A 20,798-nucleotide genomic window follows, 5' to 3' on the forward strand; every position below is an offset into this window, starting at 1 on the left:
TAGAATTCATTGACTGAATACCTACTTGGAAAGCAGTATCACCAAAGAGGTTTCTAAGATTGTGAATATTATTGTCTCATTTTTAGTTGACTTTTTTTTTAGAAGTGGAAATGAGCCCATCAATGGTAATTGAGGTTTAAGAGAGCTTTGTGTTAATCTGTGTGGGCTCACAAAGTGAGGGGATACAAACAATGCCAAATGATTGAAAATGGACTACTTTTTTTTTTTCAAATAATATCTTAATTTTGTTTCTTACATTTACCACCTTCAAGACTGTTTTCTGTATTGGAATCCTTGTTGATAGTATAACTGTAGGTATGTTACGTTCTACAGAAGACTTACAGGCACTCTTGTTATTCCACAGCAATTTCATCAGCTGGGGATCCGTCTTTATTTCTTAAATTTTGAACCACATGTACAGCAGCATGTTCCCTTCCTCATTCAAACACTGTCCGGTCTGCAGCAGCTAGTAGTGCTGGTGTCTGAGAAAGTATCTTCCACCACTGCCTCTCCCGCTATATGTATGCTACAGATACTGCCTCACTTATTTTGCATTGGTAGGACCATGAACATGGTCTTCCCTCGTCTCTTCACAGCTCTGAGAATCCTTATGATCATAGTGCTGACAGCAGGCACTCTGGAGACGAATGATTTTCCTGTACTGATGAAGCAACTGGCTGCTCCTCCTCCTTTTCTTGTCCGTGAGCTGAGCTTTGGTGTTTGTGTTGAGTATTCAGAAGTGACAGAATTCATTTCAGAAGTGGGATGGGCTATGATTGTCAGAGCTCTCCTGCATCAAGACTACCTGAAGACTCCATTTTCTCTGATTGGCATCTCACTCCCATGATAAAAGTCTCTGTGCCCTGTGGTCTGTCAGTGACGTGTTTCATAGGGGCGCCCACAACCTTGTTTACATACTGTGTGCAGTTTACAAGTCACTCGCTTGTTCCTTGAGCAACTGCTGGTTTTTCAGGCCAGACTCTTTCCACAGTTGTAGATACGTGTAGAGGGATGCCAGTTCTTCAGACTTTGCACCCCAAGGCTTTTTTTTTGTGACTGCCTCTTGCTTTGTTTGGTGAGCACACAGTTGTGATTTTCAGCTCAGAATCTTAATATGCTGAGAAGCCGAAGTCCTAAATGGGAATTAAGAGTTTAAATGTTTAATGAATCCAATGCAACGTTTTTACAGAGCCTGTAAAATTACTCGTGAACAAATAATATCATTACCTTTATAAAAGCATTGTAAAATGCTGAGATTAGTGTATCACGTGCAGTCTTTTTTTTTTTGTTATTTCTCGTTTTAGTATTTTTATATTCAATTTTTCTTGAAATTGCCATTGAAGGTTTGTTGTTAGTATAAGAGATTGTTGTTAGTGTAAGACAGGCTTAATACTGTTCCTTCTTTTTGTATTTGATAACCACATGGTGTGAACATCAAGACGTTCTCGTTTAAATAATAGGTAAGTACAAAGTGATTAGGTTACTTCCTTTCAAGAAATAAATGATAAGCTGGTTTCAGATGTTTTGAGGGAAGTCATGAATTATTTGTTAAAAGAGACTTACTCTCCATGTGACTAGAACATATAAATCATTGAACATTTTAAAAGCATTTTGTATTACAAATTCAACTGGAAATATGTTGCTATTGGGGAATAACTACAGGGTTTTCTGGAAGCTGATCACGGGAGGGGTGTTTGGTATTTTAGCAAAGGGGGAACCTAAGCACAAATGCAATACTGCCTCCTGCTGGTAGGAGTATTTTGTTGCCTATGCTACCTCTGATTTTGGGATGGTTGTAAACTTGGTTCTTATAGATATTTACGTACCATTCTTTTCTTCCCCTTTTCATCTCTTTTCTCTTCCTTTCTTCTGCCTTATTTTTTTTCAAAAAATCACAGAATGGTTGAGGTTGGGAGGGACCTCTGGAGGTCATCTGGGCCAACTCTCCCTGCTCAAGCAGGGACACCTAGAACAAGCTGCCCATGCAGTTTTTGAATATCTCCATGGTGGGAGCTTCAAGATAATCAACAAACACACATGGGATTTGCACTTACTTCTGTGCTTTCTTCTGTCCTGGAGTTACTTACATCTCCATGAGCAATTTTTACATTGTCCTATGGGATTGAGAACTAATGAAATATCCATGTGGTGATACTCACAGGAGTAGATGGATTCCCTAAAAGTGTTTATTTTTCTTAAGTAGTAGCAAAAACAATTTCCAGTTGTTACTTTTTTTTTTTTTGAGTGTCTTTTGCTCAAAGCACTAGGGAGAGAAGATATGACAGATTGATGCCTGTTTTTGTTAGTCAGACCAAGGCAAGTGTGCTTTTCTTGTTTGCTTGCTTTCCAGGTTTGATTTGCAGGGCATCTGGGAACCGTGTTAATATCTAAAATGCTAGGTTGGCCTTAGAAGCCCTGCTTCTTCTACTTCCTGGAAATATCAGTTGATTTCCCTGCAGTTAGCTCTTTCATCGTGATTCAGTTGGTACCAGTCCTGCTCAGTTTTTGTGTCTGAATGTTAAAGTCATGAAACTAACTAAAAACCTTCAGACTAGATATAAAAAAAAAAATCTGTACTGCGAGGGTGGTCAAACACTGGAACAGGCTTCCTAGAGAGGTGGTTGATGTCCCATGCCTGTCAGTGTTCAAGACATTTGACAATGCCCTCGATAATACGCTTTAACTTCTGGTTAGTCCTGAAGTGGACAGGGAGTTGGACTAGAAGATCTTTTGAAGGTCCCTTCCAGCTGAACTACTCTATTCTATAAAATAAAAATAAATCACGCTCCCGCCCAGTGAGGGTAGTGCTACTGAGATTAAAACTCAATACCAGAGTATGTTTTCAGTGACTGAAGTAACGGTCAGAATTCAATATGAAAATGTATATTTAATGGAATCTGTATGAACTTTTAAAAATAGTCTTAAATTGCTGTTGTTGTTTTAACTTGCATGGAATATAGTGTTTATGACATTTATTTGCCATTACGCCAAGCCATCTATATTTTTTCTTATTCACTTGAGAATACAGACACCGAGGTGTATTGTATTCCTTTGGGTCCTTATGGAAAATATGATCATTATATACATGTTTTTTAAGAATGAGTGGGCAAGCAGTGTGTGACTGTGGCACAGTAAGTGGGGCACAGCCTGGCATTGGGCGCATGGGGGTCTAACCTTGCTTCATGGCACTGAGATGTTGTGTTGATCTTCCACTGTCTTTTGACTGTTTTGACCATAGTCTTTTGCCATAGGCAGTATGTGGCACATGAGAGTCTATTGTCATCTGTCCTTATGCCCTGAGGCACTGACTTAAATGTATCTACCGTGAAATAGGATGATGGAGCTTGTATACTGTTATATGAAAATAATTTCTTAATAGTGCATATATAAAATATACCACCTGTAATGTAGTTTGTGTATTTTTGAAGTAGGTAGCATAACATAGGCAATGACTCGAGAGATTTATGATTTTGAGTATTTTTCTTCATTAAATAATAAAAAGCTCAAATGTAATGTTCTGTTCAACTTTGGCTCTGTTAGAATTCCTTACCTGGCCTGGGGAAAAAGAGTATGGATAGAGGAGAAAATCATATTTGATGCAGTTACAGTAACAGATCTTTACTGTTTTCTAGAAGCAATCTGAGTTCTTGATAATGAAAGTAGTGAGAAGTGTTTTAGGAGGCAGAAATTTACATACGTTTCCTTCCCTGGGAATTAATGATAGTACAGATGCTCACTAAATTGTCTGTGTGATGTCCGCTTAAATTGTCCATGTGAAAACTTTAAACCATCAGGAAATTTTAAACTCAGAAATGCTATTCATACTACTCTCTGCATAAAATATCTGGTCCACAAATATGTTACCTTCTAAAAGTCTTGACTCTACTTTAAAAACATCACCTTCCAGCAGCTAAACTCTAGTCATGGGAAGTTCTCAGAATCAAGAATATCATGTGTATGATGTGATCTTTGCATAGAAGCAAAAGGAGGAAGGAAGGAAGACATTTTTTATAAACAAGTATTACATAGATGTAACATGTACATTTGTATTTCAGGTAAACAAGGTGCCTTTGCTGAAACTCTTCTGGATCAGGAATGTATAAATCCTGTGAATTTCTCAAGCCAGTTAGAAGACTCTGGATGTGATGTGTCTAATGACTACGCATTCGATTCTTTAGGCATCACTTCTGATTTTCACCAATCTGAGCATAATATTGACGCATCTAAAAGTTGGTTGGAAATAGTTCCCCCATTGAATCTTTGCTGTGCTTGCAAGGATGAATCGCTGACTGCTCCAGTACAGTTTTTTCAACATCTGCTTGAAATAAGAAAACTGTCAGAAGGAGGAATTCTGCAAGCAGACTTTACAGAGCTTGAGAATGATTCTTTTACCATATGCAATTCAGTGTCTCAGTTGCTTGATGGACTGACTGCTTTTTACAACAGTCCTAAATTTCCTGTTTCAAATGTTCTTACTGAGGCAGTTTGTGTTTTGATCAGATTAATAACTGATACTAAATTATCTAATCATGTTCTGAAGAAATGTTTCAAGAAGCTGGAAGAATTTAAGAAAAATCTAATTCAGATTATTTTAAGAAACAGCAGTGTCAATAGGGTAAGTTTAAAACATCTTCCATCTTTTCTGTACCACTTCAGTATAATGTAATACTATTCTGTTTTTATGCTTTTTAAAATATTGTCTTATTAGGTTCCAAAAGGTACTTCTTACAGATTATTCTTGTAGTTGTTCTTTTTTTTTGCGATATGGCCGATGAATGCTGCAATGCATTTGAATAAATCCTTGCTCGTGCATGCAATTTCTTCTAGTCTACTCCTGAGTACAGTACTTTTTAAAAACTGTTAGAAAGTCAGATTAAGACAAATTTAGAGAAGATATGAGAGAAAAACGTGCTGTCTTTCTTGCTACATGAGGATGTAACGTAGTTATTCACAAAGTAATGACTATAATTTTTTAGATTTTTAGTACGCCTAGATTACATATGTTGGTTTGCTTCAGATCATCTCTGTTACTCACTAGACACTTACAGATTTGTGTTTTTAAAAATAAATCAGAAAATGAGTACAGAAGAGAGGAATGGCATGTCCCTGGCACACCCAGCAAGTAGGACTGAGTTGCGTTTTGTCTGTATTCATCACTTTGCTTTGTTCGTAGAATCACAGAATGGTTTGGGTTGGAAGAGACCTTAAAGATCATCTAATTCCACCCCCCCACCATGGGCAGGGACACCTCCCACTAGACCAGGTTACTTAGTGGTTGTTCCATGCATCATCTTGTTGGTATCCACATCCAGTCGAAATCTCTCTAATCTCTCTTCACAGGACTTCCCATAAGTAATTAATTTCATTGTCTGTTTTAGGATTTGGGGGTTTCAGTCTGTCTTTTAGAGTAACTTGAAACAGACATGGTAGCGGAATTTTTAGTTTGAGGCTCTGATATCTCAATGCAGTGTCTGCATATATGTAGCTAAACTCACATGACAGGAAGTGAGGATTGTATCTGTATAATCCATGGAGCCGATGGAATGCTGTTAGGTGCCTGTTTTAGGATGAGCTCTCAAGTTGTTTTGAGCAAAATGTGAACTTAGACATCTGCTACACCTGTAGACACAAGTATGTATTTGTCTTAATTTAAAATAAATCCCACTCACTATGTTAAGTATTTACATCAGAATGTAAATGTAAAAAAAAAAACAACAACAACAAAAAAAACCCTACAACAACAAAAAACACATAAATTTAAGGGGCAGGAGAGGGCAAGGATGTCCCTAGATTTTGTTAGAGGTAGGGAAACTAAAGCGTTCAGAAGGAAACTGTTAATACAGAAGCTTTTCCAGCACTAGAGCCTTGTGTCTCCAATAGGAGGGTGCTTTATATTTCAGTATTGCCATAGTGTGGTACTTATTTTTTCCTTAGAACTGTTCCTGGATGTGAGCATACATGGTGTTTGTGTGATATGAAGAAAAGAGTCATGCAGGTGTGACTGCTGTTATTTTTTGTGTGATCACAGGATAGAGAACAAAGAAAAGTTGAGTAGATATTCAATGAGGACTTCTTCACAGCTAGTGATATCTACTGTTTCCACCTGTTCCCTTCCTGTACTCACATAGGAATTTTATAAATAATATAAAATAATGCTAATTGTAGGAGCTGAGAGGGTTTCCAGAGAGGGATTACTGGTTGATTGGAGTAATCTAGGGGGAGGATGGAAGGAAAAGAGAAGTTTAAGTGAGAGATGTTGCAGCTTAAATGGGAGAAAATATCCTCAAAGATAAGGGATGTTTCAAGTTTGCAGAGGGCTTTTAGAAATCATTCAGGAAGCGTAGAGTATGTCCACATAATTTGCAAGTGCCGTCCTTTCTCAGAATGACTTCACTGAAACAGATGGCTTTTTATGAGATGCTTTGTATCTTGCTTCTACCACAGCAGTGACTGAGCAGTCATTCGTAGCAGCAGCTAATGCTTCAATCAAACAGCTTTCAGAGAGTTTAAAAATTGCAAAAACCAACTATTAAGGGTTAATCCTAGTAGTTTCCAGATTTCTAGGGAAAAGGGAAAATGTGTGTGGTAAATGCAATGTTTATAAAGATTTATTGAAAAAAAATAACTATTTTTTTCCACAAACTTGGTTTTCTTAAACTGAGGTGAAAATGAAGATAAATATGTAGAATTCCAAATTAGTGGAAACTGCAACTAATTTTTCATGTGCTATGTAGCAGATATCTCCCACAGACACTTTATGCTTCAGTTCTAATCATCACTGTTTACTGAAGTGGTGATTGAAATACCAAGATTATAGGTTTAAAATAAAATTGCCATTAATTATAAGGCTGTCATCTGAAAAGAGTGGCAAACTATGAATTTTGGTTCTAGGAGGATGCTTAAATTCCTGCAGTATAAAAACATTAGGAACTTTGTTGAATCTAACCTTACTAACTGTCAAAAAGCATTTGTATAGCCAGCTACCAGTGCAACTATAGCATTTGACACTACTTTCCTTTTGCCATCCTCACCTATAAAACTGTCAGGCTCTGTCAAGGAGGACAAAGGGCTGTGAGAAACACCTTCAAAAAGTGAACAAAGAACAAAATGGCTGTGGGTTACACTGAATGCCTCATCTTCAAAAGCAATCCCAGCATTTTGCAGAGCAAATTAAATAACTTTAAAAACCTTTGAGAATTGGAGAAGAGATAATTATCTCTACATTAGATGTAAAGAAAGAAAAACAGCAGTAGAATTACTTTCTGTAACTGCTGAGTCCCATTGTTTGAGATGTTTCTAATTATAAAGCACTGGAGAAACTGTAGGAACCAGAAAGACATTTACTCAGAGCTTCTCTGTCTGGATTCAGTTGCCTAAAACTGTGCACTTTGGATAGAATTTTTGACCTGAAACTCCAAACGGACATGAGTAGCTATATATATATATATATATGTATCTTTTAGGATAGAGAGGTAGAATAAAAATAAATATTAATTAAAATATAAAACCATTTAAAATCAAAGAACTACAAATAAAAACCACCTTCTGAATTTTCCTTATTTATTTTTCTCTTCTCCCACTGTATTTGAAGAGCAGCTCAAAAGTCTGCACACAACCAGCAAAAAATCTTTTGGAAGGATCCTTCTGGAAGTATCTAGAAGGGGTCTTAAGTCCCTGCTGCTAAGGGTAAAGCATGAATGCACTGAGGATAAATCCATCTGCTAGAAGACCTGTCTGCACCTTCTGCTGGAGTGATCTTGAAGCCCTGTTTGTCTGACACAGAAACGCTTGTGAGGATCGCGTGTGTAATTCTGGTACAGATGGGCTCTCATGTTGCAAAATCTGTGGTAGTCACTGCTATCTTTGGAGCAAGCACTTTGCTTGTCACCAGTTTTTGAATCCTCAGCACTGAGACTCTTGGAGCTTCATATGGGTCTGTTGCTGTTGGTGTATTACTCTCGATGTGCAAATTGTTCATTCAGGTTAAGAGTCATTACGTTGTCAGCAGAACCACTACCCTGTTTGTACAGGTTCTTTTAAATCCTGCTTTGAAGCAAAGATAGAACTGTCTGTTACACAAAACCTCTGTGTGACTGGATTCAGTTTCTGGAGCTACCCACTCTGCTTTTCAAATGGGCTGTTCTCTAGCACCTGGCAAAGCAACTATCAGTGGTATAAATGCACACTAGTTTACCTGCATCTTGACAGAAATTCAGTTCAGTGGTTGTGTACTTCTGGGTGCAGCTGATAGTGTCATTTGGAGCGTAGCTAATGCATGGAATGGTTTGGGTTGGAAGGGACCTTAAAGGTCATCCAGTTCCAACCCCCCTGCCATGGGCAGGGATGCTACCCGCTAGATCAGTTTGCCCAGGGCCTCATCCACCCTGGTCTTGAACCGCTCAAGGGATGGGGCATCCACAACTCTGGGCAATTTTGTACGAGAAGACTCTGGCCTTCACCATGGGTTCATCACGGAGACCTGTGTCTGTCTGTTGGACCTCTTGTTTTAAGGAGTGAATCAAAACACTGAAATAGAAGACAATGCTACAGTGCTTTAAGGATTCTATACTAAAGCTGAGCCGTGTAGGGTTCTCAGGCGATACTGCTTTCTGGTGTCTGGTTTCTGTTCAACAAATACCTCATCCACCTGCCCCCCACCCGTTCTTCTAATTATGTTCAAACATGTCTTGTCCAGAAGGAAAAGAGCCTGTTTCAGTGAACCACAATTGCTTTCTTCTTGTTTGCTGTATTTAACACATTAATACTGACTTCAGAAGATGATGTCAAGACTCACAAATTGTCTGCACCATTTAACAAAACAAAAGACATTATGTTCTATTTCCTTCCTTTTTTTCTTCTTCTTTTTCTTTTTTTTTTTCCCGTTGCACCTAGAAAGTTGGCTACCCTACCTCTAGGGTAGTTGTTTTGAGTTGTTTTAAAGTTTTTTGTGTTAAGAATATCTGAATGGATGCTGAGACAGGAACAATTTCTAGAAAGTTTACCCTGTTTGGAACTTTACTGCCCATTTTAATTTTCTCTGTTCCATCTCAAAGTCTTCATGAACAATTTAGCTAAAAACTCAAATATTACTAATGGCACATTTAGTAGAAAAGTAAATGCAAGAATTCCTGTTAGTAGCTTAGTGTTTTTTATGAGAAGGGAGTCACAAACCTTGATGAAAATGTCAAGTTGAAGTATAATACGGTGAAAAGCAGAAAAAGGGAGATGTATGAATCTTACTGGCAATTATGTTATGAAATATATGGAATGTGTTTGTGCATTTGAAAAAGTACAAATTAACCGGAACCAGGGTTTCAAATCTTTTCTTATCTAGGATACAACTTGTATGATTCATTAATAACTGAAATTGCTCAGAAGAGAGTAATCTTAGACTTACTCTGATGGTTTTAATGCGTGCAGCAGTGTTCCAACTAGCTGTGGGTGACAGCAAGTCCCCCCCAGACACGTACGGTTTGCAGCGTGTTTTGTCAGCAACTGCTGGGACAATACTTGAGTCATCAGTTTACAAGAGCCTTGCCTGCTCAGGGACAAATAATATTTAAAAATAGTTACTCTGGTCACCAGTGGCTCTCAAGTGAAAAAAAAATAGTGAGCTTCAATTTTCTGAAATTAATTGAGTTCAAAGGGGAATTAATGGCTCTTGAGACACGGTGCGTTTTGGTTGGCCAAAGAATTTTGCTTACGTAGTGGAATAGCAGTTCATTCGTATGAATATTAAAATGTGTTGCCAGGATTTTATGGTCTAGTAAGAGTCAATGTTTGAATCCCTTGATTGTTGGATTAAATTTTCTCAGCAATCTGTTGTCCTGTGTGGAGAGCTATTTAAGTCAAATGGTAATCAGAATCCATTGTCTTGTAAATCACTGCAGTCTAAAGCAATCACCAAATTGACTGACTCTCATTTACTTCAGTGAAGTGGATCATAGAAATAACTAGTCAGGAATGAAGAAAATAAAATTTTGTCTGCCTCTGAGACTTTTGTCCACCTTCCCTCCTCAGCCATCCTCAGCTGATATACATCATGAACTAAAGCTACAATTACTGAAGACTTACAGGATGAAGTTAGCTGGATTTTTATTTCTACCGTTAGGGCAAAAAAAATTTTTGGTGGTTTCCAGCCCATCTGTAATGATGTAAATTTGCATTGGGTTTTTGATAGTAGTCTTCAACCATTGCTTAAAATGTGTGTATGTAGTTTAATAACAAGGACCTTAGAGTTTCTCTGTTCTTTTGCCTGTTTATTAATGAACTTAGTAAAGTAGCTTCCATAAAGTTCTCTTTGCTTAAATTTGTCAAGCTTCTGTAGGAAATAGTTTTGGGTGCCCAAATAGGGGTGTGTGTGTTTACGGTGATAGGTTAGAAATGAAAAATGAGCTCTGTAGAGTCTGTTCGCTACAGCCAGTTGCAAAGACACTCCTTGCATAACTTTTCAGTGCTCAACTTCTGCAGTGAAATCTACAGCCCTAAACAAGCTATCTGTTCTCTCTATTCAGTGCATGCTGGATACTTGGCACTTTTAAATGGTATTCCAAGTTGCTTGCGTATTGTGGGGAAGGAGAAGGAAGGAAAGTGATGGATCGAGAAGTAAACATCTGAAATCCATTTTCATTTCCAGGGACTGCTTGTGAATCATAGTCACTTAAATGAGATTTCGATTTGCATCACTAAAATTCTTTAAGGATGACCAGCACACTCTTTAGCTTTAAAAGCCTAAAAACTTAAAAATACGTAAGTAATTTATCCAGTGACTTTTTCTAAGTGAATCCATAACTCTTCTGCTCTGGCTGAGCCCACACTTGTTGCTCAGTGTATTCTGCGTCCCTTAACATGGGCTAGACGCTCAGCATCCTCAGGGAGATAGCGGTTCTGCCTGCTTCTGCCTGCTTGCAGGCTTCTGACCAGCACTAGTTCAGAAGGGATAATCAAGAGAAGTACTAATTTGAATCTCACGGGCAGGACTGTGAGACTTTGCATTAGAGCTACTTCTAAATAATCAGTAGAATATTTACCCTAGGTCTTAAAGAAATTGGGGAGCAGCAGCAGCAAACAATCTCGGAGCAGGAGCTCCCGTGAATGTTGTTTGACTGGGGCTGATGCTGTGTTCCTGTTGACAGTGTTTACTAGTCCCAGACTCTTGGATGATTTAGATATCTAGGTGATCGCTTCTTGAACCCCAAGGAGGTGCAGACATTCAAATATTGACCTCCGCCAATGTAGCTTTGCTTAAAGTAAATTTACCGGGGAAAACTCAGGTGCCAGCAGGATCCCAAGTGTCTTAAGTAGTTAGCTGGATTTCTTTGTAGATCAGTTGCTTGTATTCAGTCTTCAGATGAACTGGTGACTTGTGTGTTTGTGTGCCCTGACAGAAGATGTATTTTCTGTAAAGGTGATTGGGCTGAGGTTCTGTAAGCAAGATGCTTGGTTTTAGTATGTGGAAATGTATAATACCATGTTGAAGTAGAAGCAGAATTAAATTTAACTCTGATTTACAGCCCACAATTCTTTTAAGGCTATTCAGTTCACACTTTAGTTTTGTTTTCCTTAAAAAACAAAACAAGAATAAAAGCACACATCCACAACAGGGTCTCATATTTATTTTATCTGATCACTGAGGTACATTTATTTTGTATGTATTATCTAACTCAAGAATATAAGGCATTCAAAATGGGAAAGACAAGATAAATCTTTATCCCATTAAACTGAAGGGGAAAAAATTGTAATTATAAGTTTTAGAATAAAAGACTTGGAGATGGTGTTATTGTGAATGTAGGATTTCTAATATAGCATGCTCTATAATCGAGAGTGAAAGTTAAAAGGAAGTTATCTGGTAGCAGTTTATCTCAATAGCATACAAAGCTGTAGAGCAAAGTTAAAAGAATAATTAAAGATTTAGAGATAAAAGATATAAAATGCATTGCAAGTTTACCAGAGTTGAATTGTGGCAGAACAACCTAAGAGCATTCTTTGTAAAATAAACTGTGTTTGTAGATGGTAATTTTGTAGTTTATATCTATCTGTTCTGTTCAATAGAGGATTTGTTATGTAGCTCATGCTAGAAACTAGTAATGAAACTGAAAAAGGTGTTCTTTAATGCGTTAATCTTTTGGAACTGGATGAGAAGCAGCAGCAAGTTGTGCTATATACTGCTTATCCTTGGCAGGAGCAGGAAGAGACAGGTTTACATATGTCAGTCAGTCAGAGGACTTACTAATATTGGTGGCTAGTCCCGGCTCTGCAGGTCTGGTGTGAGTCTGTACTTACTTCAGCAGTAACAGCCATCCCCTGTGCAGGGAAGGAAAAGAAAAAACCCTAGTAAGTAGTCTGGAAAATTTGCTTTTGTCAGAATGGTGTGAACAAGCAGTAAGGGGGAGTAATAGGAAGGTAGCTGCAGGTGTGTCCTTCGCAGCAGTTGCTGGGCTCTCTCTGTTCCCTCTCTCCTTGCTGATGTGGCGGCAGCAGCCGGATTGACTTAGTTTAGCCTGTGGACAGAAGCAAGCAGATGCACTAATTACTGCCTTTTTCCTTAGGGAACTGGCATTGGGATGACTAAAGCATTTATGGATCCAGAGGGATCATGCTGATCAGTGCATCAGAGTGACTTTTAGGCAGCCATGAAGAAATAAGCCTAAGAAAGATATGTTCAATCCATGGGTGGAAAAAATTGCACCTTCTTGCTTTCAGTCTGGCATATAAGTCTCATGGACAGCAAAGAAAAGTGGGAAGGGTTCGTGTAGCGCTCTTCCTTGGAAGTCTTCACTCCCCACGCAGCAAACCCATCAAACCTGTACTGGAGCTAGTAGGTTGTGCGTTTCTTTCAGTGAGTACCAAGTTATATACTGCAGGCATTTGTGGCTTTTCCAGCATCATTCACCAAAGTGTTCTGGTTCTCAGGACACCTCGTGGGCTAACTGCAGTTTATTTCTTTCTCAGTCTCCATCCTCTGCACTGCAAGTGGGTGCTGTATTGCAATCATTCTTTCCCAGATAATGAAATGTCCTGGTTTTCTTTTCACTATTTTATCCCTTTTCCAAGCCTCTTTTTTTAAAAAAAAATATAATAAAATAAAGAATCTTTTTCACATTTCATTTGATTTTGTAAACATTTGTGGTGCAGTCAGACATGGTGCAAATATTCCCAGCTCTGTCCATCAGAATGTTTTTTCAGCCAAAGATCTTCAGAACAGTACTGAAATACTGCAGGATAAAAAGAAATGTGCTGCAAGGAGGGTACCTGATGGTCCTAGTAGAGAAAATAAGGTTTAGAAGAGCAGAAAGAAGCACGAACAAGATTGTGAAGGGGTAAGGGTAGAGCAAGGGCGTGAGATGAGGTTTACAGAACCAAGAATTAGAGTAACATGTAACAAATTCCTAAGACTTGAAGACAGGGTAAACATTGCAGCATAAGCAGGAGGAGAGAGATAAATGACAACCATCAAATTAACGAATGAAGCAACATGACAGTAAGATAAGGGATATTAATGCTCTCTGTGTGTGTATATATATATATATATACACACACATATATATATATATGAACACTTTCGATTGACGTTGGTGACTTAGTGGAAGTTGGATGGACTAAATGGGCAAAGTTCAAGGGTGATGTGAATTCACAGGCAGAAATACCGTCTTATTTTTAATACCTCATAGTTTGAGGGTACCTGTTTAATTATTTGCCTTTGTCCTCTGTTGCCAAATATACCAGTTGCTAGGGGATAAGAGCTGTTAATTGGCATGGAAATTTTAAACTGGTGAAAAAGAAAATAAGGTTCAGTTCTCATAGTCACAGGGTGTACTGAATCATGCAACTCATGAAGGAATTACTTTGCTTGTATAAGAATTAGTAATTTTAAAACTTACACGTTTTGGATAACCGTTATTAAAGAAAAGTCTAACATTCTGGTAAATGAAATCTAAACAAATAATTCATACGTAAAGATTTGTATCCTGGTTTCCTGCAGAAACAAGGCTTTTAAGAGTGTGCTGTTTGTCTTGCTGGTCAGCCTTTCCATACTAATAGCTTTTGAAAATGATAGCCAGTTTGAAATTATGTGGAAGGAGAAGTGGAAGGTCAAAAATACCTTCCAGTAGGTTTTAAAATTGATGGCTGCTTGGAGGAGAGACCATATTAGTATGCTTGAGGCAAGCAGAACGCTGACATTATATATTCATTTTGGTGACAGGCAGATGGACAGTTCACACGTCCTTCCCAGCCACAGGCACGGCTTTGCTGTCTCTTGTTCTGCATCGTCAGGAACATGGGAAGAGAACAGAAACTGGGGTGTGGGATGAGGGTTAGGGGCAAATGATGAAGCTCCCAAACACTGTACCAGGCACCATTCTTTTCTTGCATCTATAATGGTTGTTTTTTTTTTTTTACAATTTAATTTTCTGACTGCTTTCAACTAGGAATCCCTGAACAACATAAGTTTTATTTCATCTGTACCATTAAGCAAGCTCAAGGGATTAAAAGATTTCTGTTCCTTTTCTAACATTTGGTTGATAGACTTGAGAGCTGAGGATATGCTTTATTTTTAATGAAACTGCATAGTGTTTGAACTATTATCGGTTTGAATGTTTCCAGAACTTAATTAGAAATATATGAGTGTCACTCTGAAAGATAGGCTTGTTTTCCTTCTCCACGTACAGATTTATTGCTTATATGTTATAAAGTCTGTGTGCATTGTGCATTTAATACATACAGCCTGTGAGGGTTATTTCAACCCTAATTCTTTGTCATCTTATTTTCATAAAATACACTAAGAGATGCACCATAATGCAACATTAAATCCATACTCTTTAATAAATTACTTAGCAGGTGGTATTTTTCAGTCATTGATACCCATATTTTAATTTCCCTAAGTCCATCATTTCAAAACCTCTGTGTCCATCACTTAGTGGAGGCTCATGCTTTAAACTTGAAGATTCCCTGTGATCTATTCCTACAAAATTCCTACTAGAAAATAATAATGCTTGACAAAGTAGAAAGAATACAGATCTTTCTTTTTGAAAGATCATTTAGGCAAATTTCAGTTGCCAGTGTTAATAACTACAAAAATAATAAATATTTGTTTCACCATCTGTTTAAAAATCTTGAAACCAAATAGTAGAAAAAGAGACTAAAAAAGAACAATCATAATTATATATCTATTTTGAGTGTGTTCTTTGGGAAGGGTAGCACTGAAAAACTACTTTATTGCACCTAAAGCAGATTGTATTCCTGCCTAATTTCTGTCTCTGAATTATGGCTGAATTAGTGAGTTTTGCCTGTTTGAGAAACATGTAATACTGACTGATATCTAATGAAATCTCATTAGTTTGTAAAGTTGTTAAGTACATTATATACAACTGTTAGTTGTTTCATCCTAACCGAAGACTTGTTCATGCTCCTTATATAGTAGAACTCAATGTAGGGTAGAACTATCTGTGATAAGAAATAGGCAAAATTTCCTTCGTATGCACAGATAAATTAGTAATAGTTGTTTAAAACCAGCTCACGATAGAGTGAATTAAGCTTTATTTAATGTAATCTGCTCAAAAGGCATCTGCAGAATCATCATGTACTAATGTCTCTGCCTCGCTACCAGAAAAAAAAAAAAATTTCTTTGAATGCTCATGACTGTTACTTGCTGTCTCAAGTTACTAAGGGCAGAGCAGTGTCTTCAGAGCACATTCCATCTTTTTCATTCTTTTACTTGGCACCATTTTGTGGTTGGTTTTTCTGTTTGCTTGTTTTTTTCTTTTAGTGATAGCTTTTATTGTTGATAGAACACTTGAGAGTTCCAGAATATAATAGGTAACTTATACTTACCCAAACAATAATGAACTAATATGCTAAAATGCATAGGAGTAGATTTCCATAGGCTGAAGTATCTAACTGTAAATTTAATTAGAGTTAAAACTGATGCTTATTATACTTCTGCTTAAGTTAAGAATATGAAGGTATGTATGGATTTTTTTTGTGTTAGCCTTTTGTACTCAAGCTATTGCATTGCAACTGCAGGACAGAAAGGATTGTGGAAGGCTGCTTTATATCCTGCAAGCTGCCCACTGTAGTGGATCCCAGGAATATCCAGACCAATTGTCTCTTCTTTAGTGGAATGGCAGAAGAGGCTAGGAAAGAGGTGGTAGAGGAGCAGCAAAGAGGCACTCTGTATGGGACACATACACATGATTTTGTGTTCATTTTTGTTGTATGCTAAAGTCAAACATTTCTGGAGCTTATTATTTTGGACAGGAGACAACTGCGAGGTGAAGGGGAGGACAGTAATGCTAGGATACAAATAGGCTGCCAACTAGAGCATTTGAATGAGTATTGATTCTCTTTGCTTAGTGCAGATACTTTAATCTGAGTTCAGTGCTGTGGCTCGAGACAGCATAAGTTTGAACAGAAATCTCTCACACCTGTCCAAGTGCTGTACCTCAGCAAAGAGGAATTCAAGGGTCTCTTACTCTTCCTGACTTTGGAAAGAAACACTGTTCTGGATTTTTGTCTAGTTCTCATGCTTGACAAAGGCAAGTTAGTGAGTATACTCAATGTTATGTCCTAAAATATGTATCCATCTTAATTTATAATGTGAAATAAGTAAAAATTAATAGCAACCAAAATGAGAAATGTGCTATTCTTTTAGGATTGTTTAAACCTCTCAGTAATGACTTCAAGCAGTCTTACCCATTCAGCATACATATGCTGTCAAGAAGGCAGAACTATCCAGCTGTTGCAAACTTTGTTTCTTCTATACAATTTTAATAGATAGTATGGAAGATCTTTCAAAACTGTAAACATCTAGAATATTTTTAGCAAGAAGTATCATTGTTTTGTTTGGAGGGGTGTACATTTCCAGTATATGAAGGTCTGATTTTAATTCATTCACCTCATTGCACATGTAGGTGTGTGTGTTATGCTATCCTTTCACAAGATTTTAATTGTTTAGAACCCTATTTTTGTCTTACCTTCATTCACATTTCATCTTTGTAGAATCTTTGGTGTAATCAACTGTGAATCATTTTAATCTCATAGATTTTCAAAGCTACACATACATAATTTCTGAATTTTCTTTAATATCAGGAGTTTATTGTGTACGTATGTCAGCATGCAGATTCAATGCTGATAATCAGACTTCTCTGTCTTTTATAGTTTTCTCGTATATGTTTTGGGATTACATGCTAAGTGAGGTGATTAATGGCAAAGATTCATTAAGGTTTGATCGTTATGATTGTGAATAGGAGATTGATCAGCCTGGCTATCATCTGACCATTGTGAGACAAAGTCATCAGTTGTAATAGGCTGGTAAATAGGCATTGCATCAACTAGCACTTTGACCATCTTGACAGTAACTGTAAATGTGAAGCTACCAAACTAATTACATTTCTACAGCAAAAGAAGGAAACAGGTGAGAGGAGGAAGAACCTGCATTTGTCAAGCAGTGTGTGTCCACGTGATCTGTAGTCATGGAGAAATTAAAAGAGAGTGATTATGTATTACTGTTTTCCTTGGGTATGTATACTTTTGTAGAATTGAAGGCTAAATATCTTACAAGATTTATTTCTGAGATCTCTACCTGTTCAAATAGTACATGCACTTGAAAAGCTGAAATGTAAACTACAAGGTCCTTGAGGTTGCAGCTCTATGGAGAAGGGATCTTGAACAATGAGATAATTAGGGATAATGTACTGAATGTAATGAAACCAGTACAAGTTTCATAGTGGAATGAATATAGTCTCAGCTCCCAAAGCTGGTGGGATACAAAAAAAAGATCTGCAGTATAAGTATTCTTGAAGATATTGAGCCAGTGTTGTGGGTGTTTCTCTGCTTCCGTAAGCTTAAAGAAATCAAGTGTATTTTTTAGGACTCAAATAGCCACCTAGGTGTCCAGCAACGTAAGTTTTATTAAAGTTATAACTCTTAGAAGCCTTAGCTGATAAATGTAAGTTAATCCATTTAAGACCTGAAAATAAGTAAATTAATCTGTAAATTATATCTTTTTGAACTGTGGAAATCTGTCTGAAGTAAACAACAGAGCACTTCATTGCATCTTAAATGCCATCGCATCACTTTGGAAATACAATTGATTTCATGCTTGTGGAAGCATTGTTAGCTATGTTTTGGTAGTAGCAGAGATTTAATAGAAACTGGTACGAGGTAAGGTACCAGTCACTTGTAGGTATTGTATCAAAGCAAGGCAAAAATGTAAATATTGATTCACAAATTCAACTGAAAGGTACCCCTGGAAATCTAATTCCCTGCCGAAGCTCCACAGCCTCTTTGGGCAACCTGTACTGCTGTTTGATCGCTCTCACAGTAAACAATTTTTTATCATGTTTAAATGGAAATTCTTGTGTTTCATGCCTGTTGCCTCTTGTCATTTCACTGGATATCACTGAGAAGAAGAGCCTGACTGCATCTTCTTTACTTCTCCTCATCAGATATTTATATAGATTGATAAGATCCCACTGAGCCTTTTCTCCTAAAGCTGAGTAGCCGAAGTTCTCTCAGCTGCTTCTTGTGTTTCAGATGCTCCAATCCCATCATCACCATCTTGGCCCTTTGTTGGTGTCACTCCAGCACGTCCATGTCTTTTGTGCTGGGCAACCCAGAACGGGACCCAGCATTGCAAAAGCTTCTCACCAGCAGTGAGCAGAAGGGAGGAATCACCTCCCTCGACCTGCTGGCAATGCTTCTGTTTCTGAGGCCCAGGATGATGGCCTTCTTTGTCATAAGGACGCATTGCTAGCTCATTCAACTTGTTAGTTACCAGGAGCCCCACCACTCCTCCCACTGTTTTGTTATCTTCAAACTTGCTGAGGGTGCGCTCTGTCCCAGCATCCAGGAAGATGTTAAACAGTACCGGTGCCAGCATTATGCCCTGGGTGAGTGGCCTCCAGATGGACTTTGTGCCTCTGATAACAACCCCCACAGTGGGGCAGCTTGGGCAGTTTTCAACTGACCTCACTATCCACTTACCTAACCCATACTTCAAAATTTTGTTGGTAAGGGTGTTATGGGAGACAGTGTTGAAAGCCTTGTTAAATCAAAGTAAAAGCTGTATACTGTTTACCCCTCAGCCAGTCATTTCATCACAGAAGACCATCAGGTTGGCTAAGCATGAATTCTCCTTTGTAGATCCACTCTTGACTACTCCTGATCACCTTCCTACCTCTTGTATATTTGGAAATGCTTTCCAGGAAGATTCATCCTATGTAAATTTGTTAAATGGTGGATTAGTTCAAAATGCAAGTATGCACCTGTCAGCCAAAAAACATAGGCAGCAAACAGTGGGTGGTCTAAGTGCAGATGTACATGAGCCGGCAAGAGGAATAAACTGGATTGTTCATAAAACGCAATAGTCTGCTTTTGAGTGGTTAAGACATTGTTATTCTTAGAGATACAAATTGGGGTCAGAGCACCCTTTTTCAGTCAAAATTATTCATCTGCGGTGCGTTAGCTGTTTCAACAGACACTGTGCAAGAGATACTGAATATTAATGCTGTAGGGGTATAGAAGTATAGTAGTCATTTAAAGTATATTATTTTTTCTTTGAAAGAACTCTGATACATTTATATGTAGAAAAAATTCTTCTAGTAGTATTTTATGAAATAATGTCTTGTTTACTGTGTAAAGTAGTGTGTTACATAAAGTATAGCAATGGCTGTGCATTTCCATTTCAAGGGACTAAGAAAATAATATTTATTTTTTTGATTGAAAAGAATGTGGGCAAAAGAAATTACAAATATAATCCTTGTAAGTTCACATCACTCTTCTTCTGGTTTGAAAGAACCAAAAGCTGTAACCTTGGCTACAGCTCATTAACCAACAAATAGAAACTGACTTGTCTGAACTTGAAAGTTCAGTGCATCTTCTATTAGTTAGCATTTAATCACGTTTATTCCTTATAAATCCATTGACTGGGGAATCCAGTATAGCTCTTAGCTTGCTTATGCATTTGAATTTCAGAGAATTTGTTTGTTCATTTGCCTACCTGTGACAAAAAGAAATACTGTCTGTGCAGGGTGCTCACCCACTTCCTATGACAGCAGAATGGGCATGATGACTGCTCATGCCAAAGAGCTGCCTCACAGGGATTTCCCACCCTTGGAGACTTCTGTTCATATGGCCAGTCCTGTAGTGCTGAATGCAAGGTTTCTGGGCAAGGGATGTGCATTTCTCATATGTGTATGTGAGAACATTGTGTGTGTGTATATATATATATATATATATCCTATATACTTTAAAACTACATTAATTATATATATAAACTATTAAAAATACTCAACTTTATTCCTAAAAAAATATGTAAATCCTGTTACTGTTGAAGGAAATCATTTGGGGTAAAAAAGACACAGATCTTGAAAGCTTAAATTTATTGTGTATTTCTGTTTAGTTTCAGGCGCTGGATGCTGTACCACACACACTGGTTTTGCTAGGAAGGAACAACATACTAAGGAATTCTTTAATATCTTTTCTACTGTCAGAACTACGGCAGTTTGCTGAGCAGCTGTTGCAAGCTTACCAGGTACTGCTGTCTTGTCTTTTGGAAAAAAAATCCAAGGAGTGGTTTTGGGGAGTGCTTTATCTACATCTATTTCATAAAATGTAATAAGTAGTAAGTAACATTCTGTATTATGTTCTACTGTGTCTGGCTGGGATGGAGTTAACTTCCCCACAGCATCCCCTATAGTGCTGTGCTCTGCAGTTGTAGCTAGAATGGCATAGATTCTCACCAACGTTTTGGCTATTGCTGAGCAGTGCTGGCACAGCATTTTGTTTCATGAAATGTG

The 20,798-nt window shown here is 37.7% G+C and overlaps 1 protein-coding gene across 6 annotated transcripts in view; it reads left to right on the forward strand.

The window, feature by feature from the left end:
• MEI4 (meiotic double-stranded break formation protein 4) overlaps positions 1–20,798 on the forward strand; it is a 162,569-nt gene that overhangs the window by 22,689 nt on the left and 119,082 nt on the right. For all 6 annotated transcript variants that reach the window (XM_083828033.1, XM_083828034.1, XM_083828031.1 and 3 more), the window contains exons 3-4: positions 4,056–4,615; positions 20,402–20,533. In XM_083828033.1, the coding sequence (XP_083684159.1) occupies positions 4,056–4,615; positions 20,402–20,533 (692 nt within the window). The remainder of the gene's footprint in view (positions 1–4,055; positions 4,616–20,401; positions 20,534–20,798) is intronic.

Source organism: Anser anser (genome assembly GCF_964211835.1).
Source record: "Anser anser genome assembly, chromosome: 3".
Classification (NCBI taxonomy): domain Eukaryota; kingdom Metazoa; phylum Chordata; class Aves; order Anseriformes; family Anatidae; genus Anser; species Anser anser.